We start from the raw sequence: 23,658 nt of genomic DNA, 5'->3' as shown, positions 1-23,658 counted from the left end.
TGGCAAATTATATTTACATATGACCTTTTTGTAATTTTTGGTGTCTTGCTGAAGAACCGTTCTTAAATTTTGACTTACTTTTGCTACAGAATCTGCCATTATCCTCTTGTAAAGTGTTTTGCAACTATTTAGTATTTTCTGTAACTCTGCATGAATACCGTCTCATTAGAATGTGAGAACATTGCTGCCTAGATTGAAACATAAGCGTAAATTATTTTCACTGAGTATGGTGCCTTCGGTTTTGAATCTAGCCATACTATACTGTCTGAGGCTCCTTCCGTATCTGTAATATAGGTTTTGCTTTCCTTTTTTGCAGTAAAGATTAAATCTAAATTTCCTCCTAAGTGTGTTGCAAAACATGTTCCCCAATTTTAATTCTATGTGGTATTTGTTTTTCCACTCCATTTCTGCTAGTGCTGCTGTACCTCATTTGATATTATTTCTCTCCTCTTCCAACTCCGCTATGCTGTCTTCATATCCTAACATTCCACATTTTATTGATCCTATTTAAATAGTAGTAGAATCAGTTTAAAGCATAATCTCCCTGTTGTTGTCTATTTAGTCAAACTTAATGCAGTAAGATGAAGTTTTTGATGTATTGGCTGTCCCCAGTAACTGAAGCCATAGTCATAGTTCTGTCTCTCCACTACACTCGATATTCATTCTCCTGTTATGAATTATTGCTGTCCCTGGAACTCAGATTTGGCATTAGAGCCTCTAACAATTATCTTTCAGGGCCTGAAGAGTTCTGTGAGATATGTGAACAATTCTAAATCATAGCAAAGCTATACTCACAACATTCTCAGAGCAGGTCTCAGTGCATGGGATCAACTTGAGCAGTTTGTTTGCTGGTCACATGCCCATGGTGATCTCAACTCAGTCTGATCTGCAATACATTTAATCAGTATGATAGCCAAGTTTGGCTCACCATGCTACCTACAGTTTGGATTGGTGGGTAGCCATCCATGTTTGTTCACCATACGGCTTTCCAACAGGATTGCTATCTTATAGGTTCTAACAGCTACTGTATGAACATCTGGACTAGGTGGCTCCTTTTAGTCTTCACTAAGATATAAAGAAGGCCTCTCCTCCCTTTTCTTAGTGGTTTCACCTCTTCTGCCATTTCTGATGATATATTTCTTTCTGTTTGATACATAAGCATTCCCATTTTCCTTCTCAGCTATTCAAAAACTTCCTGCTTCAGGGTGTGTGTTACAGAGTGGCTGTGGATCAAAATATTAGCCATGGACAACTTCCTATTGAAGAGTTCTTGGAAATGAAGACAAGGAAAGTACTGACAGTCGATCACGGTGAGAATGTGTGAATTATCCTGTGAAATAAGAAGTATGTTACTATGTGAATGAATGTAACAACAGCAATTCTTATTTTTCAGTTTTTGAGATCCTGCTAGGTGTTAGTAGTGGCATGAGTTGGAAAGAAGCATTTTTGAAAGTATTACCTCCAAGAAAAGGTGCTAAAGAGAAAGATACTAGTGAGATTAATGATATGCTCTCGGTACCTGACAAAAATGTTAAAACTGAAGAAGAAAACCAAACTGATGTGAAAATATCTGTGGCCACAGAACCTGACAAAAATATTAAAACCGAAGGAGAAAACCAAACTGATGTGAAAAGACCTCTTAAAATTGAAACTTATGGAGAAGACCAAGACGATGTGAGGAAAACTGACACAAATTTTGAAATAGATGGAGAAAAACAAACAGATGTGAAAAGACCATGTGAAAAAAAACCTGACAAAAATCTTGAAACAGATCGAGAACAGCAAGCAAATGCAAAGTCTGACAGTGTTACTGTAGAATAAAATGTACAGTCAGATAAAAGTTGGTGCATCCATTTCCTTTATTGGAGGAACAACTAAAATGTGAACTGCAGAAGAATTTATGTAAAATCGTGCCTACTTTGTTTACATTATGTTGTTAGAAAATTTCACCTAATTTGAGCATATTGGCTGTGGAATTTTGAAACAATCATAATCTCTTATGATTTAGTGTTGCAAACAAAAGTATTGGATCATAATGGATGAACTACTACAATGTATCAGAATAATGGATGAACCACTGTAACCATTTTCTAGGTTACAATCGTGTACTGCAATGACTGTGACACTTACGGACAAGTGGTTTTAAAATGTCCAGCTACAATCAATAATGTCAGTCTGTAACTATGTTTTATTATATATGACTGTGGATGGTATGGTATATTACATCTGCACATTGTGTACACACATAAAATATTAAAAGCATTTCTTATGCATTGTATTGTGGCAGAATTTTTTTATGAGGTGAAAGATTACAAAGCTTGTGTATCAGAATTTTTAGTTGCAACTAAGCATATTAAGCAAGTAAATACATGAAAGTATAATGACTGGTTTACTGACTTTATTTTTATCATTGCAAAATTCTGATAAATGTGAAATGTTTATCATATCCTTTCTGGATTACAGTTTTCAGTAAACTCAAAGAAGTTTCTGTACTAATTTGCTTATTGAAAATGACAAATTAAATTAGAGCTTAACTATTTGCAACTGCTTTTAAGTGATGAGATGTCTATGTGTGATCTTTTTGACAGGCTACATATATACTTTAAATAATTAATGGAAAATCTCATATAAAGATGTGAAACAATTACTAACAAAGAGATAGAGGGGCTGGCCAGTACTTACCTCAGCTCAGTACAGCCGATAGAGACACAAAAAACAACCGAAAATTTAAGCTCCTAGCTTTCGGAATAAATGTTCCTTCATCAGGGAGGAGAGAGGGGAAAGAAAGGGAAGAAGGGAAAGTGGATTTAGTTACTCACAACCCAGGTTATGAAGCAACAGGGAAAGGAAAACAGGGAAGGTAGCAAGGATGGAGGCATGGTTGTCAGAGGGAAGCCAAAGATATTCTACTGCAGGTACTGTGCCAGCTTCAAGCCAAAGAGGATGCATACAGAAGTAAAGAGGTGTATAGTATAAAGATGTAGGATGGAAAGATGCATGAATGGCTAAAGAGGAAAGGGAAAGAGGAGAAGACTGAAAAGTAAATGGGAGTGAGGTTGTTTAACGTAGGTTTAGTCCAGGGGGATGGCGGGATGAAAGGATGTGCTGGAGTGCAAGTTCCCATCTCCGCAGTTCAGAGGGACTGGTGTTGGGTGGGAGAAGCCAAATGGCACGTACAGTGTAGCAGGTTCCTAGGTCCCTAGAATTATGCTGGAGGGCATGCTCCGCTACTGGGTATTGGACATCTCCTAGGCGGACAGTTCGTCTGTGTCCGTTCATGCGCTCAGCCAGTTTAGTTGTTGTCATACCGATGTAAAAGGCTGTGCAGTGCAGGCATGTCAGCTGATAAATGACATGTGTAGTCTCACACGTGGCCCTTCCTTGAATTGTGTATGTTTTCCTAGTAGCGGGGCTGGAGTAGGTGGTTGTGGGGGGATGCATGGGGCAGGTTTTGCAGCGGGGTCGGTTACAGGGGTAGGAACCGCTGGGTAGAGAAGGTAGTCTGGGAATATTGCAGGGTTTAACAAGGATGTTACGGAGGTTAGGGGGACGACGAAAGGCAACTCTGGGTGGTGTGGGGAGAATTTTGTCAAGGGATGATCTCATTTCAGGGGTTGACTTGAGAAAGTCATATCCCTGGCGGAGTAATTTATTGATGTATTCGAGGCCAGGATATATTGGGTGACAAGGGGGATGCTTCTGTGTGGTCTGAGGCTAGGAATATTGTTGTTGGACGGGGAGGAATGTATTGCTCGGGAGATCTGTTTGTGGACAAGGTCTGCAGGATAGTTGCGGGAGAGGAAAGCACTGGTCAGGTTATTGGTGTAATTGTTGAGGGATTCGTCACTGGAGCAGATACGTTTGCCACGAATACCTAGGCTGTAGGGAAGGGAGCGTTTGATGTGGAATGGATGGCAGCTATCAAAGTGAAGGTACTGTTGTTTGTTGGTGGGTTTGATATGGACAGAGGTGTGGATGTGAGCTTCAACAAGATGAAGGTCAACATCCAGGAAGGTGGCTTTGGTTTTGGAGAAGGACCAGGTGAAATTCAGATTCGAAAAGGAGTTGAGGTTATGGAGAAAATTAAGGAGTGTTTCTTCACCATGAGTCCAGACCACAAAGATGTCATCTATAAACCTATACCAGGCCAGGGGAAGCAGCTGTTGGGTCTTCAGGAAAGCCTCCTCCATGCGGCCCATGAAGAGGTTGGCATAGGATGGAGCCATCCTGGTTCCCATGGCAGTTCCCCTGATTTGTTTGTAGGTCTGGCCTTCAAAAGTGAAGTAATTATGGGTGAGGATGAAGTTGGTAAGTGTGATAAGGAACGAGGTTTTTGGAAGATCTTCGGGTGGGCGTTGGGAGAGGTAGTGCTCAAGGGCAGAGAGACCATGGGTGTGTGGGATGTTTGTGTAAAGGGATGTAGCATCTATGGTGACAAGAAAGGTTTCAGGTGGGAGAGGAGTGGGAATGGATTTGAGGCGTTCTAGGAAGTGGTTTGTGTCCTTGATGTAGGATGGGAGCCTGCAGGTGATAGGTTGGAGGTGTTGGTCTACCAGAGCTGAGATACGTTCTGTTGGGGCTTTGAAGCCTGCCACAATGGGACGGCCAGGATGGTTCTCTTTGTGGATTTTGGGTAATAGGTAGAAGGTAGGGGTACGTGGCTCAGGTGGAGTGAGTAAGTCTATGGAAGCCATTGTGAGGCCTTGTGAGGGACCTTGGATTTTTAGGATTTTCTGCAGCTCAGTCTGAATGGAGGGAATGGGATCCAGGGTAACAGCTTTGTAGGTTGAGGTGTCGGAGAGTTGACGCAGTCCTTCTGCCACATACTCCACACGGTCAAGTACCACAGTTGTGGAGCCTTTATCCGCCGGAAGGATTACAATAGAGCGGTCTGTTTTCAGCTGTTTAATGGCACGGGATTCAGCTGGGGTGATGTTGGGGGTTGTCGGAATGTTCTTCAAGAAGGACTGGGAGGCAACACTGGATGTGAGGAATTCCTGAAACGTCTGCAAGGGATGGTTTTGGGGGAGGGGAGGAGGATCCCTTTGAGAAGGCGGTCGGAACTGTTCTAAACAAGGTTCAACACTGGGTCTAGTATTTGGGGGCTGTGTTTGGGTGGTGAAGTGATATTTCCAGTTGAGGTTCCGGGTGAAAGAGAGGAGATCTTTAACCAGGGCAGTGTGGTTGAATTTAGGTGTGGGGCTAAAGGTTAAGCCTTTTGATAGAACAGATGTCTCTTGAGGAGAGAGGGATCTGGATGAGAGGTTTAGAACTGAATTGGCGTTGGTGATATGTGGCATTTGACTGTGGTTATAGTTGAGATTTGGTCTGTGTGGGGTATGTGCTGGGATGGGGAGATTGAGTAGGGTGGCTAGGCTAGGTTTGTTGGCTATGAGGGGGGTTTGTTGACGGTTCTGTTGTGGTTGGTGTTTGTGAGGGATAGGGAGAGGGACCCCACTTCTTAGGTGTTGCACTAGCACTGTGGATAGTTTTTTCAGGTGGTGTGTGGCATGGGACTCAAGTTTGCGGCTGGCTTCTAGGATGATGTTCCTGAGTGTGTTCTCCAAGCAGGGGTTTGAGAGGTGGAGGACTTTGAAGAGAGATAGGAGCTGTTGGGAGTGGTGGTTACATGAAGTAGTGTAGAGGTTCAGGACAAGTTGGGTAAGGGCTAAGGATTGAAGGTTCTGGAAGTCCAGGAGAGATTGGTGGAAGGAGGAATTGCACCCAGAGATGGGAACTTTTAAGGTAAGTCCTTTAGGGGTAATTCCAAAGGTTAAGCAGGAACGGAGGAAAAGTATGTGGGATTGCAGTTTGGCTACGGTAAATGCATGTTTCCGGAATGAATGTAAATAATGTGGTATAGGATTAGGGTACATAGTGGGTAACTGGTGGGTAGGGAAATTAAATAACTAAAGTTAGAATAGTAATCATAAGAAGGAATAAAACACGGAAGGAAGGGCGAGAAAGAAAGAAATTGTGTTGGTAACGTTAAATACCAAAGAAAGACCACCGAATAAGAAAAATACGGAAAAAGTTGACCAGACCAAGCAGGTATGTCCAGATCAGGGGAAAAAGAACACACGCTGCTCAAAAACAGAGATAGCGAGTAGCGAAAAAAAGATCGCGCGTGACGCAAAAAAGATCGCGCGTGACGCAAAAAAGATCGCGCGTGACGCAAAAAAGATCGCGCGTGACGCAAAAAAGATCGCGGGTGGCGCAGAAATGTTCCAAAAAATGTTTCCTGTGGCAGAGAAAGATAGGCAATGGCACGAAAATATCACCAGCAACACGAAATCGACGGAATTGGATGATACTGATAGGTGTGGAAGAGATTGTTGGCAGTGATTGTTGGCTGGAAAACAGCGAATAACGAACGTTAAAACTATGGAATGTTAAATAATGGAATGTTAAATAAATAAATCAATAAATAGAAAAAGAGAAGTGGACTATAAACCGAACAAGACAATAGGAGGCAAATGAAACTAGCACAGTTGGTGACGAAAATAAAACACTGAAGAAGAGAAAGTGTTTAGATGACAGATGTAAGTGATAGCTAACAAAAGGGACAAAACAATGAAGAATGTGGACCATATAGGTGATCTAAATAATTAATGGAAAATCTCATATAAAGATGTGAAACAATTACTAACAAAGAGATAGAGGGGCTGGCCAGTACTTACCTCAGCTCAGTACAGCCGATAGAGACACAAAAAACAACCGAAAATTTAAGCTCCTAGCTTTCGGAATAAATGTTCCTTCATCAGGGAGGAGAGAGGGGAAAGAAAGGGAAGAAGGGAAAGTGGATTTAGTTACTCACAACCCAGGTTATGAAGCAACAGGGAAAGGAAAACAGGGAAGGTAGCAAGGATGGAGGCATGGTTGTCAGAGGGAAGCCAAAGATATTCTACTGCAGGTACTGTGCCAGCTTCAAGCCAAAGAGGATGCATACAGAAGTAAAGAGGTGTATAGTATAAAGATGTAGGATGGAAAGATGCATGAATGGCTAAAGAGGAAAGGGAAAGAGGAGAAGACTGAAAAGTAAATGGGAGTGAGGTTGTTTAACGTAGGTTTAGTCCAGGGGGATGGCGGGATGAAAGGATGTGCTGGAGTGCAAGTTCCCATCTCCGCAGTTCAGAGGGACTGGTGTTGGGTGGGAGAAGCCAAATGGCACGTACAGTGTAGCAGGTTCCTAGGTCCCTAGAATTATGCTGGAGGGCATGCTCCGCTACTGGGTATTGGACATCTCCTAGGCGGACAGTTCGTCTGTGTCCGTTCATGCGCTCAGCCAGTTTAGTTGTTGTCATACCGATGTAAAAGGCTGTGCAGTGCAGGCATGTCAGCTGATAAATGACATGTGTAGTCTCACACGTGGCCCTTCCTTGAATTGTGTATGTTTTCCTAGTAGCGGGGCTGGAGTAGGTGGTTGTGGGGGGATGCATGGGGCAGGTTTTGCAGCGGGGTCGGTTACAGGGGTAGGAACCGCTGGGTAGAGAAGGTAGTCTGGGAATATTGCAGGGTTTAACAAGGATGTTACGGAGGTTAGGGGGACGACGAAAGGCAACTCTGGGTGGTGTGGGGAGAATTTTGTCAAGGGATGATCTCATTTCAGGGGTTGACTTGAGAAAGTCATATCCCTGGCGGAGTAATTTATTGATGTATTCGAGGCCAGGATAATATTGGGTGACAAGGGGGATGCTTCTGTGTGGTCTGAGGCTAGGAATATTGTTGTTGGACGGGGAGGAATGTATTGCTCGGGAGATCTGTTTGTGGACAAGGTCTGCAGGATAGTTGCGGGAGAGGAAAGCACTGGTCAGGTTATTGGTGTAATTGTTGAGGGATTCGTCACTGGAGCAGATACGTTTGCCACGAATACCTAGGCTGTAGGGAAGGGAGCGTTTGATGTGGAATGGATGGCAGCTATCAAAGTGAAGGTACTGTTGTTTGTTGGTGGGTTTGATATGGACAGAGGTGTGGATGTGAGCTTCAACAAGATGAAGGTCAACATCCAGGAAGGTGGCTTTGGTTTTGGAGAAGGACCAGGTGAAATTCAGATTCGAAAAGGAGTTGAGGTTATGGAGAAAATTAAGGAGTGTTTCTTCACCATGAGTCCAGACCACAAAGATGTCATCTATAAACCTATACCAGGCCAGGGGAAGCAGCTGTTGGGTCTTCAGGAAAGCCTCCTCCATGCGGCCCATGAAGAGGTTGGCATAGGATGGAGCCATCCTGGTTCCCATGGCAGTTCCCCTGATTTGTTTGTAGGTCTGGCCTTCAAAAGTGAAGTAATTATGGGTGAGGATGAAGTTGGTAAGTGTGATAAGGAACGAGGTTTTTGGAAGATCTTCGGGTGGGCGTTGGGAGAGGTAGTGCTCAAGGGCAGAGAGACCATGGGTGTGTGGGATGTTTGTGTAAAGGGATGTAGCATCTATGGTGACAAGAAAGGTTTCAGGTGGGAGAGGAGTGGGAATGGATTTGAGGCGTTCTAGGAAGTGGTTTGTGTCCTTGATGTAGGATGGGAGCCTGCAGGTGATAGGTTGGAGGTGTTGGTCTACCAGAGCTGAGATACGTTCTGTTGGGGCTTTGAAGCCTGCCACAATGGGACGGCCAGGATGGTTCTCTTTGTGGATTTTGGGTAATAGGTAGAAGGTAGGGGTACGTGGCTCAGGTGGAGTGAGTAAGTCTATGGAAGCCATTGTGAGGCCTTGTGAGGGACCTTGGATTTTTAGGATTTTCTGCAGCTCAGTCTGAATGGAGGGAATGGGATCCAGGGTAACAGCTTTGTAGGTTGAGGTGTCGGAGAGTTGACGCAGTCCTTCTGCCACATACTCCACACGGTCAAGTACCACAGTTGTGGAGCCTTTATCCGCCGGAAGGATTACAATAGAGCGGTCTGTTTTCAGCTGTTTAATGGCACGGGATTCAGCTGGGGTGATGTTGGGGGTTGTCGGAATGTTCTTCAAGAAGGACTGGGAGGCAACACTGGATGTGAGGAATTCCTGAAACGTCTGCAAGGGATGGTTTTGGGGGAGGGGAGGAGGATCCCTTTGAGAAGGCGGTCGGAACTGTTCTAAACAAGGTTCAACACTGGGTCTAGTATTTGGGGGCTGTGTTTGGGTGGTGAAGTGATATTTCCAGTTGAGGTTCCGGGTGAAAGAGAGGAGATCTTTAACCAGGGCAGTGTGGTTGAATTTAGGTGTGGGGCTAAAGGTTAAGCCTTTTGATAGAACAGATGTCTCTTGAGGAGAGAGGGATCTGGATGAGAGGTTTAGAACTGAATTGGCGTTGGTGATATGTGGCATTTGACTGTGGTTATAGTTGAGATTTGGTCTGTGTGGGGTATGTGCTGGGATGGGGAGATTGAGTAGGGTGGCTAGGCTAGGTTTGTTGGCTATGAGGGGGGTTTGTTGACGGTTCTGTTGTGGTTGGTGTTTGTGAGGGATAGGGAGAGGGACCCCACTTCTTAGGTGTTGCACTAGCACTGTGGATAGTTTTTTCAGGTGGTGTGTGGCATGGGACTCAAGTTTGCGGCTGGCTTCTAGGATGATGTTCCTGAGTGTGTTCTCCAAGCAGGGGTTTGAGAGGTGGAGGACTTTGAAGAGAGATAGGAGCTGTTGGGAGTGGTGGTTACATGAAGTAGTGTAGAGGTTCAGGACAAGTTGGGTAAGGGCTAAGGATTGAAGGTTCTGGAAGTCCAGGAGAGATTGGTGGAAGGAGGAATTGCACCCAGAGATGGGAACTTTTAAGGTAAGTCCTTTAGGGGTAATTCCAAAGGTTAAGCAGGAACGGAGGAAAAGTATGTGGGATTGCAGTTTGGCTACGGTAAATGCATGTTTCCGGAATGAATGTAAATAATGTGGTATAGGATTAGGGTACATAGTGGGTAACTGGTGGGTAGGGAAATTAAATAACTAAAGTTAGAATAGTAATCATAAGAAGGAATAAAACACGGAAGGAAGGGCGAGAAAGAAAGAAATTGTGTTGGTAACGTTAAATACCAAAGAAAGACCACCGAATAAGAAAAATACGGAAAAAGTTGACCAGACCAAGCAGGTATGTCCAGATCAGGGGAAAAAGAACACACGCTGCTCAAAAACAGAGATAGCGAGTAGCGAAAAAAAGATCGCGCGTGACGCAAAAAAGATCGCGCGTGACGCAAAAAAGATCGCGCGTGACGCAAAAAAGATCGCGCGTGACGCAAAAAAGATCGCGGGTGGCGCAGAAATGTTCCAAAAAATGTTTCCTGTGGCAGAGAAAGATAGGCAATGGCACGAAAATATCACCAGCAACACGAAATCGACGGAATTGGATGATACTGATAGGTGTGGAAGAGATTGTTGGCAGTGATTGTTGGCTGGAAAACAGCGAATAACGAACGTTAAAACTATGGAATGTTAAATAATGGAATGTTAAATAAATAAATCAATAAATAGAAAAAGAGAAGTGGACTATAAACCGAACAAGACAATAGGAGGCAAATGAAACTAGCACAGTTGGTGACGAAAATAAAACACTGAAGAAGAGAAAGTGTTTAGATGACAGATGTAAGTGATAGCTAACAAAAGGGACAAAACAATGAAGAATGTGGACCATATAGGTGATCTAAATAATTAATGGAAAATCTCATATAAAGATGTGAAACAATTACTAACAAAGAGATAGAGGGGCTGGCCAGTACTTACCTCAGCTCAGTACAGCCGATAGAGACACAAAAAACAACCGAAAATTTAAGCTCCTAGCTTTCGGAATAAATGTTCCTTCATCAGGGAGGAGAGAGGGGAAAGAAAGGGAAGAAGGGAAAGTGGATTTAGTTACTCACAACCCAGGTTATGAAGCAACAGGGAAAGGAAAACAGGGAAGGTAGCAAGGATGGAGGCATGGTTGTCAGAGGGAAGCCAAAGATATTCTACTGCAGGTACTGTGCCAGCTTCAAGCCAAAGAGGATGCATACAGAAGTAAAGAGGTGTATAGTATAAAGATGTAGGATGGAAAGATGCATGAATGGCTAAAGAGGAAAGGGAAAGAGGAGAAGACTGAAAAGTAAATGGGAGTGAGGTTGTTTAACGTAGGTTTAGTCCAGGGGGATGGCGGGATGAAAGGATGTGCTGGAGTGCAAGTTCCCATCTCCGCAGTTCAGAGGGACTGGTGTTGGGTGGGAGAAGCCAAATGGCACGTACAGTGTAGCAGGTTCCTAGGTCCCTAGAATTATGCTGGAGGGCATGCTCCGCTACTGGGTATTGGACATCTCCTAGGCGGACAGTTCGTCTGTGTCCGTTCATGCGCTCAGCCAGTTTAGTTGTTGTCATACCGATGTAAAAGGCTGTGCAGTGCAGGCATGTCAGCTGATAAATGACATGTGTAGTCTCACACGTGGCCCTTCCTTGAATTGTGTATGTTTTCCTAGTAGCGGGGCTGGAGTAGGTGGTTGTGGGGGGATGCATGGGGCAGGTTTTGCAGCGGGGTCGGTTACAGGGGTAGGAACCGCTGGGTAGAGAAGGTAGTCTGGGAATATTGCAGGGTTTAACAAGGATGTTACGGAGGTTAGGGGGACGACGAAAGGCAACTCTGGGTGGTGTGGGGAGAATTTTGTCAAGGGATGATCTCATTTCAGGGGTTGACTTGAGAAAGTCATATCCCTGGCGGAGTAATTTATTGATGTATTCGAGGCCAGGATAATATTGGGTGACAAGGGGGATGCTTCTGTGTGGTCTGAGGCTAGGAATATTGTTGTTGGACGGGGAGGAATGTATTGCTCGGGAGATCTGTTTGTGGACAAGGTCTGCAGGATAGTTGCGGGAGAGGAAAGCACTGGTCAGGTTATTGGTGTAATTGTTGAGGGATTCGTCACTGGAGCAGATACGTTTGCCACGAATACCTAGGCTGTAGGGAAGGGAGCGTTTGATGTGGAATGGATGGCAGCTATCAAAGTGAAGGTACTGTTGTTTGTTGGTGGGTTTGATATGGACAGAGGTGTGGATGTGAGCTTCAACAAGATGAAGGTCAACATCCAGGAAGGTGGCTTTGGTTTTGGAGAAGGACCAGGTGAAATTCAGATTCGAAAAGGAGTTGAGGTTATGGAGAAAATTAAGGAGTGTTTCTTCACCATGAGTCCAGACCACAAAGATGTCATCTATAAACCTATACCAGGCCAGGGGAAGCAGCTGTTGGGTCTTCAGGAAAGCCTCCTCCATGCGGCCCATGAAGAGGTTGGCATAGGATGGAGCCATCCTGGTTCCCATGGCAGTTCCCCTGATTTGTTTGTAGGTCTGGCCTTCAAAAGTGAAGTAATTATGGGTGAGGATGAAGTTGGTAAGTGTGATAAGGAACGAGGTTTTTGGAAGATCTTCGGGTGGGCGTTGGGAGAGGTAGTGCTCAAGGGCAGAGAGACCATGGGTGTGTGGGATGTTTGTGTAAAGGGATGTAGCATCTATGGTGACAAGAAAGGTTTCAGGTGGGAGAGGAGTGGGAATGGATTTGAGGCGTTCTAGGAAGTGGTTTGTGTCCTTGATGTAGGATGGGAGCCTGCAGGTGATAGGTTGGAGGTGTTGGTCTACCAGAGCTGAGATACGTTCTGTTGGGGCTTTGAAGCCTGCCACAATGGGACGGCCAGGATGGTTCTCTTTGTGGATTTTGGGTAATAGGTAGAAGGTAGGGGTACGTGGCTCAGGTGGAGTGAGTAAGTCTATGGAAGCCATTGTGAGGCCTTGTGAGGGACCTTGGATTTTTAGGATTTTCTGCAGCTCAGTCTGAATGGAGGGAATGGGATCCAGGGTAACAGCTTTGTAGGTTGAGGTGTCGGAGAGTTGACGCAGTCCTTCTGCCACATACTCCACACGGTCAAGTACCACAGTTGTGGAGCCTTTATCCGCCGGAAGGATTACAATAGAGCGGTCTGTTTTCAGCTGTTTAATGGCACGGGATTCAGCTGGGGTGATGTTGGGGGTTGTCGGAATGTTCTTCAAGAAGGACTGGGAGGCAACACTGGATGTGAGGAATTCCTGAAACGTCTGCAAGGGATGGTTTTGGGGGAGGGGAGGAGGATCCCTTTGAGAAGGCGGTCGGAACTGTTCTAAACAAGGTTCAACACTGGGTCTAGTATTTGGGGGCTGTGTTTGGGTGGTGAAGTGATATTTCCAGTTGAGGTTCCGGGTGAAAGAGAGGAGATCTTTAACCAGGGCAGTGTGGTTGAATTTAGGTGTGGGGCTAAAGGTTAAGCCTTTTGATAGAACAGATGTCTCTTGAGGAGAGAGGGATCTGGATGAGAGGTTTAGAACTGAATTGGCGTTGGTGATATGTGGCATTTGACTGTGGTTATAGTTGAGATTTGGTCTGTGTGGGGTATGTGCTGGGATGGGGAGATTGAGTAGGGTGGCTAGGCTAGGTTTGTTGGCTATGAGGGGGGTTTGTTGACGGTTCTGTTGTGGTTGGTGTTTGTGAGGGATAGGGAGAGGGACCCCACTTCTTAGGTGTTGCACTAGCACTGTGGATAGTTTTTTCAGGTGGTGTGTGGCATGGGACTCAAGTTTGCGGCTGGCTTCTAGGATGATGTTCCTGAGTGTGTTCTCCAAGCAGGGGTTTGAGAGGTGGAGGACTTTGAAGAGAGATAGGAGCTGTTGGGAGTGGTGGTTACATGAAGTAGTGTAGAGGTTCAGGACAAGTTGGGTAAGGGCTAAGGATTGAAGGTTCTGGAAGTCCAGGAGAGATTGGTGGAAGGAGGAATTGCACCCAGAGATGGGAACTTTTAAGGTAAGTCCTTTAGGGGTAATTCCAAAGGTTAAGCAGGAACGGAGGAAAAGTATGTGGGATTGCAGTTTGGCTACGGTAAATGCATGTTTCCGGAATGAATGTAAATAATGTGGTATAGGATTAGGGTACATAGTGGGTAACTGGTGGGTAGGGAAATTAAATAACTAAAGTTAGAATAGTAATCATAAGAAGGAATAAAACACGGAAGGAAGGGCGAGAAAGAAAGAAATTGTGTTGGTAACGTTAAATACCAAAGAAAGACCACCGAATAAGAAAAATACGGAAAAAGTTGACCAGACCAAGCAGGTATGTCCAGATCAGGGGAAAAAGAACACACGCTGCTCAAAAACAGAGATAGCGAGTAGCGAAAAAAAGATCGCGCGTGACGCAAAAAAGATCGCGCGTGACGCAAAAAAGATCGCGCGTGACGCAAAAAAGATCGCGGGTGGCGCAGAAATGTTCCAAAAAATGTTTCCTGTGGCAGAGAAAGATAGGCAATGGCACGAAAATATCACCAGCAACACGAAATCGACGGAATTGGATGATACTGATAGGTGTGGAAGAGATTGTTGGCAGTGATTGTTGGCTGGAAAACAGCGAATAACGAACGTTAAAACTATGGAATGTTAAATAATGGAATGTTAAATAAATAAATCAATAAATAGAAAAAGAGAAGTGGACTATAAACCGAACAAGACAATAGGAGGCAAATGAAACTAGCACAGTTGGTGACGAAAATAAAACACTGAAGAAGAGAAAGTGTTTAGATGACAGATGTAAGTGATAGCTAACAAAAGGGACAAAACAATGAAGAATGTGGACCATATAGGTGATCTAAATAATTAATGGAAAATCTCATATAAAGATGTGAAACAATTACTAACAAAGAGATAGAGGGGCTGGCCAGTACTTACCTCAGCTCAGTACAGCCGATAGAGACACAAAAAACAACCGAAAATTTAAGCTCCTAGCTTTCGGAATAAATGTTCCTTCATCAGGGAGGAGAGAGGGGAAAGAAAGGGAAGAAGGGAAAGTGGATTTAGTTACTCACAACCCAGGTTATGAAGCAACAGGGAAAGGAAAACAGGGAAGGTAGCAAGGATGGAGGCATGGTTGTCAGAGGGAAGCCAAAGATATTCTACTGCAATCCTCTTTGGCTTGAAGCTGGCACAGTACCTGCAGTAGAATATCTTTGGCTTCCCTCTGACAACCATGCCTCCATCCTTGCTACCTTCCCTGTTTTCCTTTCCCTGTTGCTTCATAACCTGGGTTGTGAGTAACTAAATCCACTTTCCCTTCTTCCCTTTCTTTCCCCTCTCTCCTCCCTGATGAAGGAACATTTATTCCGAAAGCTAGGAGCTTAAATTTTCGGTTGTTTTTTGTGTCTCTATCGGCTGTACTGAGCTGAGGTAAGTACTGGCCAGCCCCTCTATCTCTTTGTTAGTACATATATACTTTGCAAACCACTGTGAAGTGCATGGTCTTTTTCCAATCGATTCACTTGGGGAGTGTGGAATGAATGTCTGCATAAGCACCTCTGTGCATGCTTGTGTTAGTTAAATCTAGTCTTTGTCTAAAATTTATTACACGCAGTTATTTCTGCAACCCAACAGCTTGCAGTTGACTCATTGATAGTGAAGTCACAGGTTATAAATTTTTGCGAAGATGGTGAGTCGCAGGTAGGCACAACAGAAAGATTGCCACAAAATAAGCCCTCGGCCAACAAGGCCTTCATCAAAATAGGATAAAAACCACACACACACACACACACACACACACACACACACACACACACACACACACACACACACACACACACACACACACACACACACACACACACACACACACACACACACACACACACACACACACACACACACACACACACACACACACACCATACAGCTGAAGCCAGACTACGAGCGAGCAGCAGCATATGATGGGAGAGGCAAATGAGTGGGCTGAGGTGGGGAGTGGAAGGGGTAGCAGCGTAGGGGTGGGGTATGGTACAGAACTTCTAGTGGGAGCATGCAGGGAAGAGGTAGAGAGGGTAGGGCAACTAAATTTAGTTGTGAGGTTATACAGAGGGCAGGGAAGAGTGGAGAGTAGCGGAAAAGGTGAGAAGAATAAAGACTGGGTGCATTGATGGAACAGAGGGATGTGTAGTGTTGGAATAGGAAAAGGGAAGGGGTTAGATGGGTGAGGACAGTGGCTAGCGCAGGTTGAGGCCAGGAGGGTTACGTGAATGTAGGATATATTGCAGGGAGAGTTCCCACCTGCACATTTCAGAAAAGCTCATGTTGAGTGGAAGAATTAAGATAGCATAGGCTGTGAAGTGGTCATTGAAATGAAGAACGTCTTGGTGGGCAGCGTGCTCAGCAACAGGGTGGTCCAGTTGTTCTTAGCCACAGTTTGTCGGTGGCCATTCATGCAGACAGACAGCTTGTTGGTTGTCATGCACACACAGAATGCTGCACAGTGCTTGCAGCTTAGCTTGTAAATCACGAATGATTTTAGAGGTAGCCGTGCCTTTGATGGGAAAGGTGATGTTTATGACTGGACTGGAAGAGTTGGTGGTAGAGGATGTATGGGACAAGCCTTTTATCTACAGTATAAATCCACTTTTACGTTCCCAGAATTAATTTTTTTCCCATCGTTTATGACATGTTTTAATTGCTCCCATCAAATTTCCTATGTCCAAAATGTTAATTCACACCCGATTTTACCATGGTTCATTCTTTAAGAACACATGTTCCTAGAAAAAATACTGACGCAAAATGATGCTGGCATGATGTTGTCTGTCAAGTAGTGTTTACAAACATTATGTGGCTAAGTTTTTTGAAACCAGGGATCTCTACTTAGTGGATTTAAACATGTAAAAATTGGAACAGTTCATGCCGCTGCCAAATTCTACTCTGCATGGTGGCTGGTAACTAGATTTGTACCAATAAAGATTAAAGAAATCAGGATCAATCACAACCATTGTGAAACTGTCTATACAGTGAATGCACAGTTTTGTGATTGTTGTAATCATCACCACATCTTTGTCAAACCATATTTAGTGTGTTTCGTCTTTTGGCCTCTTGTAGCACTAGTTGATACTTTCATTCAGTTTGCATTGCTCAATTGTTTTTCGTTTGAACACAGTGCGAATTACATATATTCTCATGCTGACCAAAACATGTTTTAATGGTTTATTCTCATTGTTAGGTGCAATATTTACAAAAGTATTGTTTGTGATGTTACACAAAAAAACAATGTGTGTGTGTGTGTGTGTGTGTGTGTGTGTGTGTGTGTGTGTGTGTGTGTGTGTGTGATTTTCTACATAACTGAGGAAGCACAGTACCAGATAACCTCAAAAAGATCACTACAGTTCAAGAGACACACAACAACACTTATGTAAATATTTGCACTTGATATCGAGAACAAATTCTCGAAACGCACTGTGCTAAACATGAGAAAATATGTAACTGATGCAGTGTTTCATTATTTAAATAATGATTGACAGCTACAGGCATTTAAAAACATCAATAATGATTTATGAAAGTCAGTCAAACATTTCTGCATCCCAATTATCAGTTCCCATTATATCAGCAGTTTTTATTAGATAATAAACCTTTATTAGATAATAAACAAGTTCCTAAGAAGTTTTTGATGCCTATTATGCACACATACATCAAGTTTGAAAATGCAAGGGGGTATCCTGTACATAACTTTTACATCTTAAAACGTTACTTCCCACTTTTATATTTTCGCTCATTTTACACCATTTTTTTTAAGTCCCTTGAAAAGTATAAAAGTGGGGTTTCACTGTAGGGTTATTACAGGGATATGAACCATGAAGCAATGGGTTGCAAGTAGGGATTGTGTATATATATTGTTATCCCATCCTGGATTCTCCATTGTTTGATTATCACATTTTCGTGAATTGTAAAGTGCAGAGCTATATATCTTTGAACATTTCAAGCAAGTGGCCAATATTTGCACAACTTTTAAATATAACCAAGATGTAAATGGATATTTGTGCAGCTTTTTTCAGATAATACCTCATTATACATACTTGCATCATGTGCAGAACATTGTTAGTGTTGCCTGCCTGGTCATTTATATGCAGCATGAACTACAAGTCTACCAAGAAACTTCAGTGGGGCACACCTGTCTAAGATAACATGCTTCATTCTCCACACTGAGAAAGCTTCATTTTAGCCACAGATTTTGTGTGACATAAAATGTTATTGTTCTTGTATTAATAATTGTTTGCACATTACTGAGCCGACGGATGTCAACAAATATTGTATCTACCTAATTGTCTTCCTCTATGGCATTCAATACGTGATGTATTGTGTTTTGCACGAACAGCATTTCCTTAATACATGCTGGTTGGTGTGGTGTGTGTGTGTGTGTGTGTGTGTGTGTGTGTGTGTGTGTGTGTGTGTGTGTGTGTGTGTGTGTGTCTTTTCAAAACACCTCATTATGTTTGAGCTCACAATATGTCCTAAGACTTGCGACAGACGGATGTCAATGATATTGTCACATTCAAACCACAATCAAATCCAAATCCGAAGGCATGGTCATCAGTGAGGTACAATACTTGGAACTGAAGGCACGTTTATTACTTACATCAGTGTGCAGCTAGAACAGAACTGACTTCCAGTACAGAGTGGAGCTATTTATACAAAAATCAGATATTCCAGATTGTTGATATTTATGCAAACAGTGACTATTCCAGAGTACACAAACATGACAAAACATAAGATATTTTAATAACCTTCCAGAAATGATAATACTGTATAGCAAATGATTACTGGTGATCGTGTTAGAGCTGGTGATGCCAGCTAACCACTACACTGAACTACATGCGCAACAGCTCTTAGCATTGCTCCCTCTGCTGGAATACCAGCAGCCTGATGTTTCAGAAGTCCTTATTGGAGCCAACTACAGCACCCTGGACCTAGATCTTGTCACTGGTCCTTTGTATGGTGTCACTGGTAGATCCATTCATTCATGTCATGTTCATCCCCTTCACTATGATAAGCATTGAAGGCAGCCCCTCCCATTGAAGCTTCACAACCTTTGAGTGGGTTGTCAGTTTCCTTGAACATCCCATTTTCAACAGAAAATGCTATATACGCTTTCACTGATCAAATATTAAATGCTCTGAATAACCGGACATCACCCATTGGTATTTTTTGTGATCTCTCAAAGGCCTTTGACTGTGTAAATCATGGAATTCTTTTAGATAAGCTAAATCATTATGGTTTGAGTGGGGCAGTGCACAAATGGTTTAATTCATACTTAACTGGAAGAATGCAGAAAGTTGAAATAAGTGGTTCATGTAATGTTAATACAACAGCTGATTCCTCAAACTGGGGGGGGGGGGGGGGGGGCTAATCAAGCACGGGGTCCCACAGGGTTCGGTCTTAGGTCCTTTACTGTTCTTGATATACATTAATGATTTACCATTCCATATTGATGAGGATGCAAAGTTAGTTCTTTTTGCTGATGATACAAGTATAGTAATAACATCCAAAAACCAAGAACTAAGTAATGTAATTGTAAATGATGTTTTTCACAAAATTATTAAGTGGTTCTCAGCAAACGGACTCTCTTTAAATTTTGATAAAACACAGTATATACAGTTCCGTACAGTAAATGGCACAACTCCAGTAATAAATATAGACTTTGAACAGAAGTCTGTAGCTAAGGTAGAATTACCAAAATTTTTAGGTGTGTCCATTGATGAGAGGTTAAACTGGAAGCAGCACATTGATGGTCTGCTGAAACGTCTGAGTTCGGCTACGTATGCTATTAGGGTTATTGCAAATTTTGGTGATAAGAATCTCAGTAAATTAGCTTAATATGCCTACTTTCATTCACTGCTTTCGTATGGTATCATATTCTGGGGTAATTCACCGTTGTGTAGAAAAGTATTCATTGCTCAAAAACGTGTAATCAGAATAATTGCTGGAGCCCACCCACGGTCATCTTGCAGACATCTATTTAAGGATTTAGGGATCCTCACAGTAACCTCACAGTATATGTATTCACTTATGAAATTTGTTGTTAGTAATCCAGCCCAGTTCAAAAGTAATAGTAGTGTGCATAGCTATAACACCAGGAGAAAGGATGATCTTCACTATGCAGGGTTAAATCTGACTTTGGCACAGAAGGGGGTAAATTATGCTGTCACAAAATTCTTAGGTCACCTACCAAACAGCATCAAAAGCCTGACAGATAGTCAACCAACATTTAAAAATAAATTAAAAGAATTTCTAGATGACAACTCCTTATACTCATTGGCTGAATTTTTAGATATAAATTAAGGGAGGGAAAAAAACTAACTTAAGCATTAGTGTCATGCAATATTTTGTGTAATGTAATATCTTGTACAGACATCTTTCATTAACCTGACACGTTCCACATCATTACGAAGTGTCGTATTCATGATCTATGGAACAAGTATTAATCTAATCTAATCTAATCTAGTCTTCATCTCAGGACTGTAGTATGGCTTCATATGGAGGGTGCTTTTGTTTTCTTGATGAAGAGTCATAATCCTTGACTTCCTATATGACATCCCACAAGCAATGAAGGATATAGTATGGTCCGAAGTAGTAACTTTTCCTAAAGTTCCATTTTCCACTCAGGTGTAAAAATTGATACCAAGCCTCCTGAGCTGTATTTTACTGGTCAGTGCTTGGCATTATAGCACACTTGGTCTTTTTCTTGGGCATCCAGGATCCACATGGAAGCCAGCTACCTAGCTTCTTCACTCATGGTGATGAGGTGTTTAATTTTAGTCTCCCTTAGTATTGTCTGTTTAATATGGGACAGTGCATCAATTGTTATTTTGATCTTGTGACCGTGGAGCAAAAAGAATGATAGTGTGAAGTATGTAGTCTCTTGCTTCACTGTGTTGTAAACGATTTTCTTGATGAGTAGTACTGTATCTACCAGAGTCTTATTAAAGCATTCTGTGAGACCATTCATCTGTAGACAGTAGACAGTTTTCACCCTATAGGTGATCTCATAACATACAATTACTCCTTATACTAGTCTCATCTGGAAAACTTTATGATGAGAGATCATCACAAGGGGTGTACCATGCTTCAATATGGTTTCTTCTACAATGAGATTTGCAATTTCTGGAGCTTTGGCAGTCAGCACAGATTTGGTGACAGTGTTGCATGTTCCAGATGAGGTAGTCAGTGCAGGTCAATAACCGTTTGTCAACTTTGGGAACCTTCTGACATTGACATTCTTTACAATAGCTCACATAGTGTCTATTGGATCAGAAGAGACCCCACCAGGGATACCTGTGTCTAATTCTATATAAAGTCTTCATGAAACCCAGGTGACCAGATGTAGGAATGTTGTCGAAATAAAGGTAGTTGGATGTAGATGTGGTATGACGAACTACTATTTCCATCCCAGTGGTTCATAGTTCTTCGTATAAAATGTTCTGTTTATTAATTAGTATTCTCCTTTACTCAATTCATCCTCCTCCAAGGTTTCTATGGTTTTCAGGACCTTCTCTTTGTTCAGCAGCAGTGTCATTTAGTGCAGTAGGGACTGAGATCATCTAAGCAGCCGTGTTCCACCTGAAGATTCCTTGAAAGGCAGTAAGTATCCTTGTGTTAGGTTCTGCATTTGTATACCATTGTGACATTGTACCCTTTAGGCCTCAGTTGTAGAATTCATCTCTGCCTTGGCAGTACTCTGAAAGCATAGGCTATTGCCTCTCAATTTTCTCTAGAACTGCATCTGTACAGTAACTCTTAGCATTAGCTTGAAGTTCGGACTCAACATTGTCATCATACAAAGCTAGGACTGAAGATTTTAGTGCTCCCTTAAGCAGAAGAAAAGATCTTTCGTGAACCTCATTCCAGGAATATTTGGTGTCTGCTTAAAGTACTTCTTGCGATGGATGTACCTTGGTACAGAAGTCCTTTACGAGTTGCCGATAGTACAAGTGCATTCCAAAAAACGTCTGACATCACTATTCTGCAAGGAGTTGAGAAATCTGCGACATTTTATTTTCTCTGGATCAGGGTGGGCTCCATCACCATCCATTAGGTGCCCCAAGATTTTTATTTCTCAAGCGATGAAGAAACAGAATGTGATTTTCACTCTGCAGCAGAGTGTGCGCTGATATGAAACTTCCTGGAAGATGAAAACTGTGTGCAGGATCGAGACTTGAACTCGGGACCTTTTCCTTTTGCGGGCAAGCGCTCTATGCTGCCGACGAAGAAATACTTTTTTTGGATTAAGGCAGAGGTCTGCAGTCTGAGCACACTTAGTGTCAAGTGGCTTAGATGTTCTTCAAATGTCTTAGAAAATAGTGACAGTATGATCCCAATAGCAGAGATCTATCATACATTTAAGGTGTCAAAGTACGTTGTTCATTGTGTGTTCGAAGCTGGCTGGACCTTTTACACAATCCGAACAGCGTAACTTTGAACTCATACAGACCATCAGGTTTATGAATGCAGTATTTTCTACATCAGTCTCATTGACCTAGATTTGCCAGTAGCTTGTCAGCGTATCCATAGTTGATAAGTGCTTTTCTCCTTTCAAGCAGTCGTTGGTAGTTGACACAAAAACACCATGTGTCACCCAATTCTTCTCATGGACCACAGGGAAAGACCGAGGGCTCATTCAGCGAGTAATACACTATACAAGGGCTGGCTAACTGGTGGACGATTCACAGTGTCAATACACTATTTCACCATGGGCCACTTGATAGAAAGAAACTTCCACATGGAAAAAATATATTAAAAACAAAGATTCCATCTGGGCCAGGGGACTTGAATGGTTGGAATGTTCCCACCTCCCATTGGATTTTATTAAAGTCCACACACTCCTTGGCCGATTCCCTGTCCTCTTTTAGAGTTCCTGGGAACCATTGTCTCTCCGGGATCACATTCTGGTCTGTGTTGTCTGGCAGAGCATATTGAGGAAAGTGAGATTTGAGGGGCAGTTCCAGCATCTCAAGAGCTGTATTTGTATATTCCCCATCCTCCTTAACATACTTCCTAGATTGATTTGTACTCTAGTGAGAATTCTGTGAAGTCTGGCTTGAGCAGCCGTGCACTCCACTTCCTCTCAGAATGCCTTCCAGGATGTCTTTGTTGCTTGTCTGATTGCAAGGTTGTAGTTGACAGGGGTCTCACGATATTTAGCCCATTGTCCTTTACGTCTCACAATGTTAAACAGTCTTTGTACCTGTTTTCATTGAATTTGTAAGTTGTTATTCCACCAAGGCACACTCCTATTTGTGCATTTCTTGGTGATTGTGAAATTGTCTTGATATGAGGTAACTATGGCAGAGGAATCAGCCTCTGCTACTTCCTCAAACTCTACTGTATTCCTTACTGAGGTTTTAATTTCCGATAAGTCTAAGTCAAGGTCCCTCCTAAATGTCTCCCAGTCTGTTTTCCTGGGATTCCTATAGGTCATGGTCTGTCTGATTCCCATTCCAACCTTGAATTTAATGTACATGTGGTCGATGAGGATGGTTCTAACACTACATGCCATTGTTTGACATTGCTACCCATCATCATGGAACCAAAAGTTACATCAATTACTTCTTCCCTTCTCCTATTCCTGAATATAGGTTCATTTCCCCTATTCAGGACCTCCAAGTTGTTAGCTAAAAGAAATTCAAGAAGGTACTCACCTCTACTGTTGGTCTCCTAGCTGCCCCACACCAGGTTGTGGCCACTGGCATCGCATCCCACCAGCAGTTGGTCACCTTGCCGATGGCAGGCCTCTACCAGTCTCCTCTCCTGCAAAGGAGGAGGAGAGCTGTCTTCGCAAGGAAGGTATGCTGAGGCCAAAATAATTTCCCTCGTGATACCTTCCGCACATTGCTGCATTTTAATGGTCACTTGGTCCCTGGAGCAGAAATCC

The 23,658-nt window shown here is 43.0% G+C and overlaps 1 protein-coding gene across 1 annotated transcript in view; it reads left to right on the top strand.

Moving 5' to 3' along the window:
• The window catches only part of LOC126356244 (tRNA methyltransferase 10 homolog A-like), a 31,668-nt gene extending 29,129 nt beyond the window's left edge, over positions 1-2,539 (top strand). Inside the window, exons 5-6 of the mRNA XM_050007074.1 lie at positions 1,205-1,310; positions 1,394-2,539. Coding sequence (XP_049863031.1) covers positions 1,205-1,310; positions 1,394-1,821 — 534 coding nt within the window. The 3' untranslated portion in view covers positions 1,822-2,539. The remainder of the gene's footprint in view (positions 1-1,204; positions 1,311-1,393) is intronic.
• Positions 2,540-23,658: the final 21,119 nt, after the last annotated feature.

The sequence above is a fragment of the Schistocerca gregaria genome, chromosome 3 (assembly GCF_023897955.1).
Source record: "Schistocerca gregaria isolate iqSchGreg1 chromosome 3, iqSchGreg1.2, whole genome shotgun sequence".
In the NCBI taxonomy this organism is placed as follows: domain Eukaryota; kingdom Metazoa; phylum Arthropoda; class Insecta; order Orthoptera; family Acrididae; genus Schistocerca; species Schistocerca gregaria.
This window is presented reverse-complemented; position numbering and strand designations above follow the sequence as displayed.